Consider the following 16750-nt stretch of genomic DNA (forward strand, 5'->3'; position numbering starts at 1 on the left):
ACTGCAGCAAGACTTCACTCTGGAACCCCTAACAATATGTTTGGCTCGCTCTCCGACTGCCAGCCATTTAGAGCAAGAATGACCTTCAGTCTGCCTGACCAACAGAGGATTTGACAGTGCTTTCACCAACACCCCCCCCCCCATCTTTTATTGATATAAATAAAATCATAAGGCTTCTGTGATCATATTTTCAGCACTTAAATACACATATTGCTGATATTAAGACACACCTGTGACAGAGAAACCCTCCTAATGCTCACCTGTCTCTGCATCTCCTCCACCTGTCTCTGAGGGATGCTCTTCAGGATGGAGTACATCTCCGGCAGCTTGTCCTCAGGGATCACCACCGATGCCCTGAAGAGCACATACATGCACACACACACACACACACACACACACACACACACACACACAAACACACACTTAAGATTTGCCTTCACTGGAACTGAGGAGCCTAGCCCAAACCAGGAAAAACAGCCCCAGGCCAAGGGGTGTCCAGATATTTTTGGTTGCATAGTGTACCAATAGAGGTCTCTACATTATCCACAATAAGGCATGTAACACACTGAAGCTGGTTTTTCCCAGCAGGGGGCGCTCTACCGTTTCCAGTCCAGCACTTCTGAGAAGGGCAGGATGTAGGAGTCGGCCACAATGACAGGGACACAGCCAGCCTGCATGACATCACTGAGTGCCGCCTGACCCAGCCTGGCCCCCCGCAGCACCACACAGAACGAGGACTCCTGGGGGGGGGGGGGACAGGGAGAGGCAGAGGGAGAGATATGGAGAGAGAAAGAGAAAGAGGGGGGGAAGGGAGAGAGGGAAAGAGAGACAGAGAGAGAGAGTGCGAGAGAGAGGGAGATGATGTCAGAAAATAAAGTTCATTGTGCTGTGAAAATACACATTCACACACAATTTACAGGTGTAACAATATTTAGCAGCTGAAATGAAAGCTTTAGAAACAACTAAGAACATGGTTCAAGGGCAAGGCAGTTCAAAGTGTGTGAGGGGGGGGGGGCAATGCAGGTGAGGAGGGTTTTACACTGCCCCCCCCCCCCCCACCCATCACAATGGAACATATCCCAGATGTGCAGGTAGGGATAAACTCACTTCCTGTCTAGACGAAGTGGGGTTAAATAGAGGCCATGGCACTGCTCAGGAATCAGGAATCCCCGCCTAGCCCTGAAGAGCCCCCCCCCCCCCCCCCCCCCCCCCCCCCACCCCATCTGGGCCGTGCCGTCACATCAGGCTATCCAAGTAAAACTCGCTGACCAATAGGAAGCGAGCATTTTTTTTTTTTTCACACACGTGGACGACAGCAGCGTGACAGCACGAAGGGGCGTGTCCGCCCGGCTCACCTGCAGGACGTGGGGGTAGTCGAACACCTGGCCTTTGTGACAGCGCTTGCGGGCGGAGGCCACGCCCTGCGACAGGTTGCTGCACCTGTCCAGCAGCAGCGCCGCCTCGCCGTTCTCCGCCTTCAGCTGCTCCAGCTCCGCCCGGTACTCCCTGTGGATCGCCGTCTGCGCCGACAGCAGGAAGTAGCGCCGCGGCCTGCGGGACGGGGGGGGGGGGGGGGGGGGGGGGAGGGGGTTAGGGGTACAGGGTATACAGGTATTGGGGTAAAAAGAGTATGGGGTACAGAGGTATTGGGTTACAGGGGTATGGGGTACAGAGGTATTGGGGTAAAAGAGCATGGGGTATAGAGGTATTGGGGTATGGGGTACAGAGGTATTGGGGTAAAAGAGCATGGGGTATAGAGGTATTGGGGCATGGGGTATAGAGGTATTGGGGTAGAGGGGTTAGGGGTACAGGGTATACAGGTATTGGGGTAAAAGAGTATGGGGTACAGAGGTATTGGGGTACAGGGGTATGGGGTACAGGGGTATTGGGGTAAAAGAGCATGGGGTATAGAGGTATTGGGGCATGGGGTACAGAGGTATTGGGGTAAAAGAGCATGGGGTATAGAGGTATTGGGGCATGGGGTATAGAGGTATTGGGGTAGAGGGGTTAGGGGTACAGGGTATACAGGTATTGGGGTAAAAGAGTATGGGGTACAGAGGTATTGGGGTACAGGGGTATGGGGTACAGAGGTATTGGGGTAAAAGAGCATGGGGTATAGAGGTATTGGGGCATGGGGTACAGAGGTATTGGGGTAAAAGAGCATGGGGTATAGAGGTATTGGGGTAGAGGGGTTAGGGGTACAGGGTACAGAGGTATTGGGGTACAGGGGTTAAGGGTACAGGGTACAGAGGTATTGGGGTACAGGGGTATGGGGTACAGAGGTATTGGGGTACAGGGGATGAGGGGACAATTTAAGTGAGATCTATTTTCACCAATATTCAGAACTAAAGTCTTCATATGATTGTACATTTTAAATAGTAGCATGCTTCACTATCTGGGATCTGTAGGGTTTTCACCAGGTGTGGGGTTGGAATACTTCTGTGTCTACCTGGCCCAGGTGTGAGGAGTAGAGCATTTCTGTGGGTACCAGGCCCAGGTGTTTGGGGTTGGGGGGGGGGGGGGTGCTCACCCTGGCTGTCTCTCGGGCAGCTCCACCTCTGCAGACAGGGGGCTGTAGACGGGGATGCTGACGTCATACCCCTGCCGGTACGTCCATGTGGAGAAGCCCCCACCGGCCAGCAGAGCTCTGCGGGGGGGAGGAACAGCATCTCATATTCAGGCCTTCAGCAGAAACACTTTACTGTCTCACATACAGCTGGATACTCAAAGCGCAAAGAGCAGAGCATTATAGATCTTTCCAGATCATAAACCTCTCTCTCTCTCCCCTCTCCTCAGACATACAGCACATAAACCTGCTCTCTCGCTCTCTTTCTCTCTCTCTCCTCTCAGAGACAGCACATAAACCTGCTCTCTCGCTCTCTTTCTCTATCTCTCTCCTCTCAGACACACAGCACATAAACCTGCTCTCTCTCGCTCTTTCTCTCCCTCTCCTCTCAGAGACAGCACATAAACCTGCTCTCTCGCTCTCTTTCTCTCTCTCTCTCCTCTCAGAGACAGCACATAAACCTGCTCTCTCACTCACTTTCTCTCCCTCTCCTCTCAGAGACAGCACATAGACCTGCCCCCTCCCCCTCCTCTGACACCACATAAACCTGCTCTCTCACACTTCTCTCTGTTCTCAGACAGACAGCACATAAACCTGCTCTCTCACACTTCTCTCTGTTCTCAGACAGACAGCACATAACCCGGCCCTAAACAGGCACAGGCCTAAACACAACGCTTTACTTAAAACGAAACAAAAACCAGTTCAAAGCAGGGGACAGAATTGAGGACCTTTTGAGTTAAATGCAAAGAGCAGGACAGGTGGCTAGAGATGTCATTACAGAAGAAGGGCTTTGGGGGGATCTGCAGTACCTGTCTCTGGGCACGTCCAGGGCTGTGTTGTAGTCTGGGGGACCACCAGGAAGCAGGTTAAACAAGAGGTGATTCATCCCTCTGTCCCATCTACAACATAAGAACATAATAATGCGTAATAAGAACAGGCCATTCAGCCCATCTACAACATAAGAACACATACTGAGGAGAACAGGCCATTCAGCCCATCTAGAACATAAGAACACATAATGAGGATAACAGGCCATTCAGCCCATTTAGAAAATAAGAACACATAATGAGGAGAACAGGCCATTCAGCCCATCTAGAACATAAGAACACATAATGAGGAGAACAGGCCATTCAGCCCATCTAGAACATAAGAACACATAATGAGGAGAACAGGCCATTCAGCCCATCTAGAACACAGGAAGAGAGCGTCAGTCACCTGGGCAGCAAGGCTAGGGCCTGCGCGGTCTCCCGGATGCGCAGCGAGTTCTGGTTCAGCACGTCGATGGAGGGGACGAGGAGGCAGGCGCGCGTGACGTCGTCGGTGTAGAAGTCGCTGTCGGAGATGGCGCTCAGCAGGTCGTTGTACTCCCGCGACAGGCCCGTGCTGCTGATGGCCACGCCCGCCTCGTCCACGTAGCGCTGCAGGGGGTAGATGTACACCTGCAACCGGAAGCATCCGCAGCACAGCAGGGTTAGTGACATCACCGCACTGCACATTACATCACTGTCAGTGGTAAATGGTAATGGTAATGGTAAATGGACTGCATTTATATAGCGCTTTTAGGTGATGAGCGTAGCGATGCACAAAAACCCGCCTCGTGCCATTCCCTCGCTTTAGCCAGGAGCCAATTGGGCTGTGATACCATGACAACAGCGCCATCGCACGTCTGCACCGCAACCCTGTTCTGCTGGTCGAACTTCTACATTGACGAAGTCGAACGTAGACTGGGCATCTTCATCCAGAGCATTATCAACGCAAGCTATTTTACCCAGCTGATGCAACCGTATTCGTGAATACACATCGTTCTTTGAATCTCCATGTCTGTCTGAAGATCTACAGACACTAATTACGCTCGGCGCTGATGCCATTTTGCGTTTGCGCTGACTATGTACATTCGTAACCGCTTACCTTGATGCGGTTCTTCGGGTTGTAGCCGCAGCGGTACACGTCGAAGCAGGTGTGCATGCGGCAGCTGAGGTCCCCCCTCTCGGGTATGGGGCTGGAGAAGGGCAGCCGCACCAGGGGCGCGTCGTGCACGCTGCGCTTGTCCAAGCTCCAGTCGGCCGTGGACTCTATGGAGTGGGGCCAGAACTGGAACATGCCCGTGGCGATGAGCCCCAGCAGCACCACCGAGAACAGGGCGATGTAGTAGATGCGATGCTTGGTCTTCATCCGAGGAATGAGAGCCGGGCCCCGCGAGCTGTACTTAGCGGATGCGCACATGCTGAACCCGACGACCCGGCTCAACCACTACGAGCCCGAAACACAAATCAGGCGGACAGTCAAACTCAGACATAGACACAGCAAGACCGTGATCATGTTTGGAGCAGGAAGGCCAAATACGTTAACACGCAAACGTATGCCAATGTAAATACGATAGCTACTCACACCGAAGTTTACAGAAGTAACATACCAATAATAAATATGCAAAATGTAAACAGTTATATTAGATTGCTAGCTCTGTCACGCGTAGTAGATTGCTCTCAATGTGTTTTTTTCATGAACCCAATCCCGACCCTGGTCAGGGCAAAAGTAAATGCTAAAGTTAGCTCGCTAGGGTAAGTATACAAATTAAACCACATTAGCGATGCTAGTGAGCATACAAGGAGGTCTGCGTGCGGTTAACCAAAGCTTTATAATGATGTTATTGCAAGCTAATTAGTCTAAGCAAAACTACAAGCTACCTAGCTAGCTGGCGATTTATCGTTACATTGACTGTCTAAACATATTTAGACTGTCGAGGTGGTCTTGTTCGCTTGTTAACTAGTCTGGTCTGGTGGCGATAAAACAGAATGGATACGAGGCAGCTAACGGAAGCCACCAAGGAAAACAGCATTCACTATGCAGTTAGCAGGCTAATGCTACACAGACACGGGCATTGTGCTAGCGTTAGCGGTTCGGCAAGCAAATACACCAGCTAGTTATCTAGTATACGTTAAAATTACCATGCTAATGTTACACAAGCAGCAAGCATGCAACAGTACACATCACGATGACACGTATGGATGCGATATGTATTATGGATATGAAAACAGAACTTGGGTCTGACCATAAACACATCGAAAGAACAATTCCGATAACCCACCCTGTTCATTTCTCCTTTATAAATTTACAGTCCGCACACACTGACCTTCATAGACGCCCGACAGCTTCAGAGCCTAACTTCTTATAGTAAATTCATATCAGAGCTTCTCTGGTTGTAATATAAACAACTGACACGTTTGTGTGTTATTTTTTCTTTCCAAAATGTCCAGTCATAAATTAACCAGACGAAAAATTCCATGGAAGAAATTCGCGTAAATCAGGAAGTGCGTATTCTTGTACACCATAGAAATGTAGGGGGTCTAAAAACGAGATTTATGCAGAGACTCCTCTTCGAATGGCGACCTCTACTGCTCTGGAGTGCAATATATATCTTTCCAGCGGCGCTCTCTCCATCCTGCTGGCCCAACTGAGTACATTTCCTGCCACTTTACTGTTGACTTCCAACACCCGAGGCCCTCCCTGTAAACCCTGCTCCCTTCTGCAGTCTGTAAACCCAAACCTCTCCATATTCTGTCACTTCTGACACTTTAGTTACCCTGCAGTGTTGCCTAGGTGTGCACACCCACCGCCCCCCCCCCCCCCACCTCACCCCTTTCCAAGTCTGGATCCACCCAAGTTTTCTTCCTGTTACCTCCAGGGACTTTGCCCTTGCTACCGTCCCCATATCCGTCCATCCATTATCTATACCCGCTTCTCCTGGGCTGGGTCGCAGGGCGTGCTGGAGCCTATCCCAGCATGCATCGGGCAAGAGACAGGAATACACATTGGACAGGCTGCCAAAAAGGTATTTCATTTTGACAGTTAGCTTGTTGATATCGTGAGAAATTATGTATGTTGCATGTTGTTGTGAACAATCAAACACACAGAGGCAGCACTGATATGTTGTACATTCACTCAATACGCTTGATAAGACATACTCCTAGGGTGGCAGTACAGTACAACGGACAAGGAACTGGGCTTGTAACCTAAAGGTCACAGGGGATCAATTCCCGGGTTGGACACTGCCTTTGTAACCTTGAGCAAAGTACTTAACCTGATATGCTTCAGTATATACCCAGCTGTATAACTGGATGCAATGTAAATGCTAAGTAAGTCGCTCTGGATAAGAGTGTCTGCTAAATGCCTGCAATGTAATGTAATGAACTCTTCTTTGCATGGAGACACTGGCCAGGATTCGAGCAACATTTGTCTTTACCTTTGACTAAGATCAACAATCATTTTTTTTCTCTACAAACTAGGTTTGGCAAGTTCAACAATTGCTAAAGCTAACTTACCCAAGTGAGTTTGTGAGGAAAGAGTCTTGCTCTTATTAGTAAGTCAACATTAAGGAGAAATGGTGATTTAGTACAGAACCAATTACTGTGCTCTGATTTACTCAACTCTTACATCAGCACTATGTAGTCTTGGCCCAATTTACCACAGGGGAATCAGTAATCCTAAAAAAATGTGTAAGGGTCATTGGTGTGTAATTTTAAAACATTGCCGATTTTATGAGCAAGTAGTTTATATATCATGAGGCATACATTAAGTATTTCAGCACATTAAGAAATCTTATGTGTATCTCAAATAGATTTGTAAAAAAGTATTAAAGATACATTTAGAAAAATAACCTGACAATATGCAATTGCCTTCATTATAATTGACTTCAGGCATCAAATCAACCAAGGACACACATTACAGAACAACTTTTTAATATTATTTATATCTTTTTATAGATTCTAATACAAATGCAAACAGATACATTTCAGCTAAAGTCACATTACAGTTATTATAGCGATGAACAAATCACAACAATAACAACAGAAAAATGCACCAGAGGTTGGCCTTCAAGCTTAGGTGTGTGGGGGGGGGGGGGGGGGGGGGGGGGGGGCACACAGCCATCATCTGTTGGGACAGTTCTGAGCTGGTATTTATTTCATACAGCGAAAAACAAAAGTGGCAGGTGTGTGTAGGGGAGGGGGGGGGGGGGGGGGCAGGGGGTTAGGGGTTGTGGGGTACAGCCACGGTACTCAAACACGTACGTCTATACAGCTAAAGCCAACTTCCATCAGTATAAATATTCTTCATCCAAGGGTCAGTGCAGTGCCTTGCTCTCCGTGCTCTCCTTGTTCTCCTGCTTTGGGGACTCGGCAGTTTCCTGCTTCGTCTGGTCCGCTCAACGACATCAGGACTCCGGACGCTCGTATCTCAAACTCGCTTTTTGTTGCTTTTTGTCTTCTGTGTGTTCTTTGTTTTTTTTTTGCTTGCTTGCTTGCTTTTTCATTTCAGTCTTTTTTCCTTTACAGTGTATCCAGTACCTCAAAGGACCAGCTGAGAAGTACGAATCGTTTCGGTCACTGTCAACCTTTTTTTTTCTTTCTTTCTTTTTTTTTTCTTTTCCAATTTGTCTTTGTAAAAAAGAACAACATTAAAGATGTCTCCTTCATATTTTACAAGAATTGTTTTGTTTTTTTTTTCCGTTCACCACAATTTCCCTTTTGAAAAGTCCTCCTGTACAGTGCGGCCATTCTACTGGATCCCTCTAAACAAGCACATCGCGAACACCATGGCGAAGAGCTGTGGACAGAAGGGATCAGTTAACAGGGAGAATACACCGTTTCAAACGAGCTTTCAAATGCACTTTTACCATTACATGGTAAATGGTAAATGGACTGCATTTATATAGCGCTTTTATCCAAAGCGCTTTACAATTGATGCCTCTCATTCGCCAGAGCAGTTAGGGGTTAGGGGTTAGGTGTCTTGCTCAAGGACATTTCGACACGCCCAGGGCGGGGTTTGAACCGGCAACCCTCAGACTGCCAGACAATTGGTCTTACCTCCTGAGCTATGTCGCCCCTATACATGAACTCAAACTGTTAATACTAATGTTTATGGAACTAAAACTTGGGATTATTTGTTTTACAATAAATATTAGTATTCAGTGACTTGTGGTTATGTTTGCTGTAATGTGAATTTGCATTCAGGTGCAAACACCAATATACCAGGCCAAAGCAAAATTATGTTGATGTTGCAATGACAATATTCACCACAAGGTGTCGCTGCACTACACTAAATGGGGTCTCTGGAGTAAAAGCAGCCTTTTTTGTTTGGTTTGTTTGACTGCTACAAAAGGAGTTTGTTGGCATGTATCCCTATTCCTGTGTCATTCGTACCAACTGATTTTTTTTTGCTACCATTGTGGTTTTTTCTTCTTTTTTTAAAATCCTTTTTTGTAAATACAAATGATCTGTTTTTGACAAGCGACAAAATGTGACAAAACGAGCGTTCATACTTCAATTGTCAGCACCACAATGGCCAGGGCTCCGGCCAAATAGATGTACGTCTCAAAGTAGTCCACCACCGCTGAGTAGCAGCCCTGTTACCACAGAAACAAATAGTAAAATCAGAGAACGGAACAGAAAATCAACTGGCGAAACCAATCGACCCGCCAAATTCAGCGTGCCTTTCCGCTCAACATCCAAACAATCATCGCAGAATGCGGACTCATCACAGGGCAAATTTATTTTGAATTTATTTACTCTGTAGCATTCAAAGGACAGTGTGATCCAAAGAGACATGTTTAAAGGCATACTGTTTCGTGTGAAGGAGGAGAGATGCCACTATTGCCCCCCGCCCCCCCCCCCCCCTGTCTCTGGTGCATTTCCAAAAGAAGGAACTCCCCCTCGGCCCCCCCCCCCCCCCCATCCTTAGAGACTGAAGCATTTGCTGCTTCACTAAGACTCAGAAAGGAACCTACAGCTCAGAAACCCATCAGCATTTTCTGCAAATTCTCCATTTTTGCTTACTGACATTACCCCTGGACAGACTGAGCTTTTAAAATTTCCTTTCAATTTGGTTCTAGGTTTTTTTTTAAAAATTCCTTTTATTGTTCTTTCCTCTAGGAGAATGCATCATAATGTTGTTGTCTTACTGTGAAGGGAGAGTGGAACTTCCACGTTATATTCCACGTTCATTGTAACTGAAGATTATTTGTACATTATTTAGTGCTTTCCTTAATTTACCTGTGGACAGGTGTGTGTGTGTGCATGTGTGTGTGTGTGCGCACGCAAAGTAAGCCTGTCCTTAAATGGCTTTTACTGCAAGTGAATTTCCATCTCTGACAAGCACCTATTCAAGGCAATCTTTCCTTTCCGCAGCGCGCAGATTAGTGCTTCATTCCAGGTCTTGTGGTTAAGCACGCGACTGACGAGCCCTGTGTTCCAGCGATGATAGGCATCGCCAAATGTCAACCGCTGGTGACATTTGTGCGAAACAAAACCGCATAATCACCCGACACATTTTTGAAAATGCCACGGCACCCAATCACGGCAGACGGATATATTACTGCGAGCGATTCCATTTGCATATGAAAAGAAGAAGGAATACAATGCCTCTGACGGAACGCGCATCCCTGTGTGGCTCTGAGGGAGAAGCAGAGGGAACTGAAGGCTGCACACCGTGTGGGCACTACCTCTGCTTCCGTCGCTCACGGTTATAAACAAATCAAAGCGGAAACGTGCACCCGGTAAGGGGTCTAGAACCAAATGACACATGGTAAAAGGTCTAAAACCAAACTACACACAGCAAGGGGTCAAGAACTAAACAGCGCACAGTAAGCGATCTAGAACCAAACTACACTCAGTAAGGGGTCTAGAACCAAATATAGTTTATATATAGCCGCTTTTCCACCGCATGGTACTGGCTCAACTCGACTCGACTCTACTTGCTTTTGGTACCAGGTACTTCGTTTTCCACTGCAGATAGTACCCCCGTCAATGTATCTGGTCGTCATAGCTACGCCGCATGAAACGCGTTGCTCTGACCAATCAGTGGTCTGCATTGTTTTCACGTCACCTTTTGGTATCGCCTCAGCTCACTTGGAACCTCAACGGAGGTGATACCAGGTACCAGGTACTATCCACGACTTTTGCCCGATGGAAAACCAAAAAAGTCGAGTAGAGTCGAGTCGAGTTGAGCCGGTACCATGCGGTGGAAAAGCGACTTATGATGGGAAAACCAGTCTAGTGAACACAGGAATAACTCAGTTTATATACAAAGGGAAAACTGGCTTAGTGAACACAGGAATATAACTGAGTTTGTATACGATGTGAAAATGGGCCCAGTAAATGCAGGAATAACTCAGTTTATATACGAAGGGAACACAGCTCTAGTAAATGCAGGAATAACTCACGTTTATATACGAAGGGAAAACAGGCCTAGTGAACGCAGGAATAACTCACGTTTATATACGAAGGGAACACAGCCCTAGTGAACGCAGGAATAACTCATGTTTATATACGAAGGGAACACAGCCCTAGTGAACGCAGGAATAACTCACGTTTATATACGAAGGGAACACAGCCCTAGTGAACGCAGGAATATCGCTTAGTTTCTGTACGACGGGAAAATGACCTTGTTGTTGCGGAACAGCATGCTGCCCATGAGACACTCCTCCCGGCTAATGTGGGCTCCGTCTCCAGGGTGATCGTTCCTCTGGCAACAGGCCTCCGGCACCACATCGTTCGGGTTCATGAGCCTGAAGAGGCTGTCCTCGAAGTCCTCCGGGCTGTTCACCCCACAGCATCCGAACTGCAGAGACGGGGGGGGGGGGGGCAGATAGGGGGGGAGAAGGGGAGAGAGGAAGATAGAAGGGGAAAGAGAGAGAGAGAAGGGGTGAGAGAGACAGAAAGAGGGGGGGAGAGGAAGAGAGAGCGCTGTTCACTCCATCACATCCAAACTGCAGAGGACACAGTGCTTGCATCAGCATCAGCATGCTTACAGAACTGGATATAACAAACCGAGAAGGGCTGTTTGCAATCTTCTCAGTTTAAAATACCTGTATGACGCAAACTACACGCGTGTACAATACAGAACTCTGTATTCATGATTCTGATTGGACAGCACATTGGCTGGCCCGTTTGAGCTGAGTGTACCGCCACGGAGGGGGTTCGATTTAACTCACCGTGGTCATGATGGCGTTCCACGTGGAGGTGAACACGTCGGTGTTATTGTAGCCCTGGTACTTCCTCTTGAGCTCGTGGGTGAAGTACTCTCTGGTCAGCTGTGGAGACACACACACCACAGAGGGAGGCGGGTCATTAGGCAGATTGGGAGGGGCAACCCATTATGACATCATCAGCAGCATTCCATCTTGCGCGGAGAAACAACTCACATGCTCCCGGAATATGAAGGCCAAGATCGCGGCGGCAAGCTCTGCCAGGAAAATGATGAGGATGAGCATGAAGAACTGGAGGGAGAGAGAGAGAGAGAGAGAGAGAGAGAGAGAGGATGAGCAAGGATTATAATAACCGCATTCAGGATTAAAGATCCTTAAACACAAAAAAACTGTTGTTTTTACATTTCTAAAACCCTCAAACATCACTGTAAAATGCTGACTGACCGGTAGTGGAGGACAGCCCCACCCAGCTGAGCTTATTCCCGCTCCACCCAGCCCCCCCCCCTCCCCCCCCCCCACCTCCCCCAGCCCTGCCCAGCTCTCCCCAGCCCCACCCTGCTCCGCCCCGCCCCGCCCAGCCCCGCCCAGCCCCACACCCCCCCCGCCCTGCCCCGCCCAGCCCAGCCCCGCCCGTCAGACTCACAAACAGCAGGAGGCACTTGTTCTCGCGGATGGCCCCACAGCAGCCCAGGAAGCCCAGCAGGAACAGCATGCCCCCCAGCGCCAGGATGATGTAAGCGCCCGTGAAGAGGAGGGGGTTCGCGGCCACAATCTCCCGAAAGCCGGTGGGGTCCACCAGCACCCAGATACCCACCCCCAGCAGGAAGGAGCCGCCCAGCTGCCAAACGCACACAGAGAGGAGCCACACTCAGAACGCACACGGACAGGGGTCTGGACCCAATCTGCACACGGTCAGGGGTCTGGACGCAATCTGCACACAGTCAGGGGTCTGGACCCAATCTGCACACGGTCAGGGGTCTGGACCCAATCTGCACACGGTCAGGGGTCTGGACCCAATCTGCACACGGACAGGGGTCTGGACCCAATCTACACACAGTCAAGGGTCTGGACCCAATCTGCACACGGTCAGGGGTCTGGACCCAATCTGCACACGGTCAGGGGTCTGGACCCAATCTGCACACGGTCAGGGGTCTGGACCCAATCTGCACACGGTCAGGGGTCTGGACCCGATCTGCACACGGTCAGGGGTCTGGACCCGATCTGCACACGGTCAGGGGTCTGGACCCAATCTCCACACATTCAGGGGTCTGGACCCCATCTGCATACATTCAGGGGTCTGGGACCAAACTACACACAGTCAGGGGTCTGGACCCCATCTGCACACAGTCAAGGGTCTGGACCCAATCTGCACACATTCAGGGGTCTGGACCCCATCTGCACACAGTAAGGGATCTGCACCCAAATGTCACACAATCAAATCATTATTAAGTTGGCTTAACACTGTTCTCCTGAACGTAACTCATTCTTATTCCACGTCAATTTTTGTGCGTGTTTGTTCTTTTGATATAAACACTGTGTGCTCACACATTATGACTGCACAGAAACAGGCCTGGCCAGCGCCCACGCGCGCAGCACATTCGATGACTGTGCAAGTCGCGCTGAGCGCAGCTACCGTGCGACCGGTCTGGCTCGGCTGTTTGTTTGAAAACCAACCGCTCAAAGCGTCAGAGGCCAGATGTGTTTGTGTGCAACAGAAAATACCGGCAAGGGAACTGTTTGTAAGTGTGGTCGTGGGTCCGACCACAACAGACACACATACACAAATACACATACACACACACACACAAACACGCACACACACACAGCTCTGAAGCTGCAGCATCGAGCAGCCGTTATGAAAGGACTTCAAATACGGAGAAAAGACTGAAGACTGAGGAAAAGAATGAGCAGTAAATGGGAACAAAGAAAATAAGCATCGCTATGGAAACAGGAACATTTGAACATGTGTAACTGTGGGACAGCAGACTGGAACAGGTGGTGGTGGAGGGGGGGGGGAGGGGGGGCTGATGGAAATCACAGGTCACATGATCAGCAGGAATGGGTCACATGGTGCGGGTTCCTCGCTGTGATCTTGTCCCCTCAGCTCCTCAGGAACAGCAGGGCCACTGACTGTGACTGTAATGAGCACTCTGATTGGCCTGCAAGAGCAAGCTGCAGGGACTGCAATAAGGACTCTCACACACACACACACACACACACGCGCACACACACACACACAGATGCCCACGCACACACACACACACAGAAACACACATACACATACACGTACACGCACACACGCACACATGCGTATGCAAGCACACAGAAACACACACACACACACATACACATATAGGATACTTCCTTTGAATGCCATATTCAGATTTACATTATGTGCAGACAGAGTGGCTGTCTGAAATATTAAGAGATTTCTCTGGGATAATTTAATTAGCAGGCTGAGTAAATGGGCAGCTGTTTCGTAGGTGACTTAGGTGCATTAACTGTCTTCACTACTGCTTGTATTTTTTCCATAGACTGCGTTGTTGCCGTTCTCATTGTTAGTGTTAATCAGTTTAACCTTCAGGGTCCAAGTTGAACTATGCGGTTGTTCCCTGCACTTGGACCGGTACTTCTCTCTAGGGTTTTCGTCATACTTGTTCCTGGTTATGGTTATACACTTTGTTGTACGTCGCTCTGGATATGAGCGTCTGCCAAATGCCTGTAATGTAATGTAATGTAATGTAAATGAGTCAGTTCTCTCCTAGTGCTGAACCTCCGCAGTCCCGTCTCCCCGTGTTCAGGACACACACGCAGGACACGCACGCAGGACACGCAGGACACGCAGGACACACCGGACACACACGCAGGACACACACACAGGACACACACGCAGGACACGCAGGACACACCGGACACACACGCAGGACACGCACGCAGGACACACACGCAGGACACACAGGACACACACGCAGGACACGCACGCAGGACACACACACGCAGGACACGCAGGACACACAGGACACACACGCAGGACACACAGGACACGCACGCAGGACACGCAGGACACACACGCAGGACACACACGCAGGACACACAGGACACACACGCAGGACACACAGGACACGCACGCAGGACACGCACGCAGGACACACAGGACACACACGCAGGACACACACGCAGGACACACACGCAGGACACGCAGGACACACACGCAGGACACGCAGGACACACACGCAGGACACGCACGCAGGACACACAGGACACGCACGCAGGACACACAGGACACACACGCAGGACACGCAGGACACACAGGACACACACGCAGGACACACAGGACACACACGCAGGACACACAGGACGCACACGCAGGACACACAGGACACACACGCAGGACCACACAGGACACACACGCAGGACACACACGCAGGACACACACGCAGGACACGCACGCAGGACACACACGCAGGACACACGCAGGACACACACACGCAGGACACGCACCAGGACACACACGCAGGACACACACACGCAGGACACACACACGCAGGACACACACTGCGCAGGACACACACGCAGGACACACACGCAGGACACACACACGCAGGACACGCACGCAGGACACACACGCAGGACACACACGCAGGACACGCACGCAGGACACACACGCAGGACACATGCGCAGGACACACACGCAGGAACACACACACGCAGGACACGCACGCAGGACACACACGCAGGACACACACGCAGGACACGCACGCAGGACACACACGCAGGACACACACGCAGGACACACACCCAGGACACACACGCAGGACACACACACGCAGGACACACACGCAGGACACACACACGCAGGACACACACGCAGGACACGACACGCAGGACACACACAGGACACGCACGCAGGACACACACAGGACACACACGCAGGACACACACGCAGGACACACACGCAGGACACACACGCAGGACACGCACGCAGGACACGCACGCAGGACACACACGCAGGACACGCACGCAGGACACACACGCAGGACACACACGCAGGACACGCACACGCAGGACACGCACGCAGGACACGCACGCCGGACACACACGCAGGACACACACGCAGGACACACACGCAGGACACGCACGCAGGACACGCACGCCGGACACACACGCAGGACACACGCGCAGGACACACACACGCAGGACACACACGCAGGACACAACGCAGGACACGCACGCAGGACACGCACGCAGGACACACACACGCAGGACACGCACGCAGGACACGCACACAGGACACACACGCAGGACACACACGCAGGACACACACGCAGGACACGCACGCAGGACACACACACAGGACACACACACGCAGGACACACACAGGACACGCACGCAGGACACACACGCAGGACACGCACGCAGGACACACACAGGACACACACGCAGGACACACACAGGACACGCACGCAGGACACACACGCAGGACACGCACGCAGGACACACACAGGACACGCACGCAGGACACACACGCAGGACACGCACGCAGGACACACACGCAGGACACACACGCAGGACACACACGCAGGACACGCACGCAGGACACGCACACGCAGGACACGCACGCAGGACACGCACGCCGGACACACACGCAGGACACACACGCAGGACACACACGCAGGACACGCACGCAGGACACGCACGCCGGACACACACGCAGGACACGCACGCAGGACACGCACGCAGGACACACACACGCAGGACACGCACGCAGGACACGCACACAGGACACACACGCAGGACACACACGCAGGACACACACGCAGGACACGCACGCAGGACACACACACAGGACACACACACGCAGGACACACACAGGACACGCACGCAGGACACACACACACAGGACACACACGCAGGACACACACAGGACACGCACGCAGGAAACACACGCAGGACACACACACAGGACACACACACACAGGACACACACGCAGGACACACACAGGACACGCACGCAGGACACACACGCAGGACACGCACGCAGGACACGCACGCAGGACACACACAGGACACGCACGCAGGACACGCACGCAGGACACACACAGGACACACACGCAGGACACACACAGGACACGCACGCAGGACACACACACAGGACACACGCGCAGGACACACACGCAGGACACGCACGCAGGACACACACGCAG

At 50.9% G+C, this 16750-nt stretch overlaps 2 protein-coding genes across 5 annotated transcripts in view; both read right to left on the reverse strand.

The window, feature by feature from the left end:
- Positions 1-5882, reverse strand: part of ext2 (exostosin glycosyltransferase 2) — a 24922-nt gene extending 19040 nt beyond the window's left edge. Inside the window, exons 1-8 of one of the 2 annotated variants that reach the window (XM_035396225.1) lie at positions 5697-5882; positions 4475-4816; positions 3782-4005; positions 3376-3465; positions 2531-2647; positions 1356-1551; positions 601-740; positions 261-354 (exon numbers count right to left, since the gene is read on the reverse strand). In XM_035396225.1, the coding sequence (XP_035252116.1) occupies positions 261-354; positions 601-740; positions 1356-1551; positions 2531-2647; positions 3376-3465; positions 3782-4005; positions 4475-4816; positions 5697-5702 (1209 nt within the window). In that variant the 5' untranslated portion in view covers positions 5703-5882. Of the gene's footprint in view, positions 1-260; positions 355-600; positions 741-1355; positions 1552-2530; positions 2648-3375; positions 3466-3781; positions 4006-4474; positions 4817-5651 lie in introns of both variants that reach the window. The other variant, XM_035396224.1, reaches the window with a different exon arrangement.
- A 1403-nt stretch (positions 5883-7285) lies between these two features.
- LOC118214769 (tetraspanin-18-like) overlaps positions 7286-16750 on the reverse strand; it is a 49208-nt gene continuing 39743 nt past the window's right edge. For all 3 annotated transcript variants that reach the window (XM_035394972.1, XM_035394970.1, XM_035394971.1), the window contains 6 exons: positions 12190-12384; positions 11763-11837; positions 11553-11651; positions 11003-11179; positions 8883-8966; positions 7286-8167 (listed from right to left, as the gene is read on the reverse strand). In XM_035394972.1, coding sequence (XP_035250863.1) covers positions 8120-8167; positions 8883-8966; positions 11003-11179; positions 11553-11651; positions 11763-11837; positions 12190-12384 — 678 coding nt within the window. In that variant the 3' untranslated portion in view covers positions 7286-8119. The remainder of the gene's footprint in view (positions 8168-8882; positions 8967-11002; positions 11180-11552; positions 11652-11762; positions 11838-12189; positions 12385-16750) is intronic.

The sequence above is a fragment of the Anguilla anguilla genome, chromosome 16, assembly GCF_013347855.1.
Source record: "Anguilla anguilla isolate fAngAng1 chromosome 16, fAngAng1.pri, whole genome shotgun sequence".
Taxonomy (NCBI): Eukaryota; Metazoa; Chordata; class Actinopteri; order Anguilliformes; family Anguillidae; genus Anguilla; species Anguilla anguilla.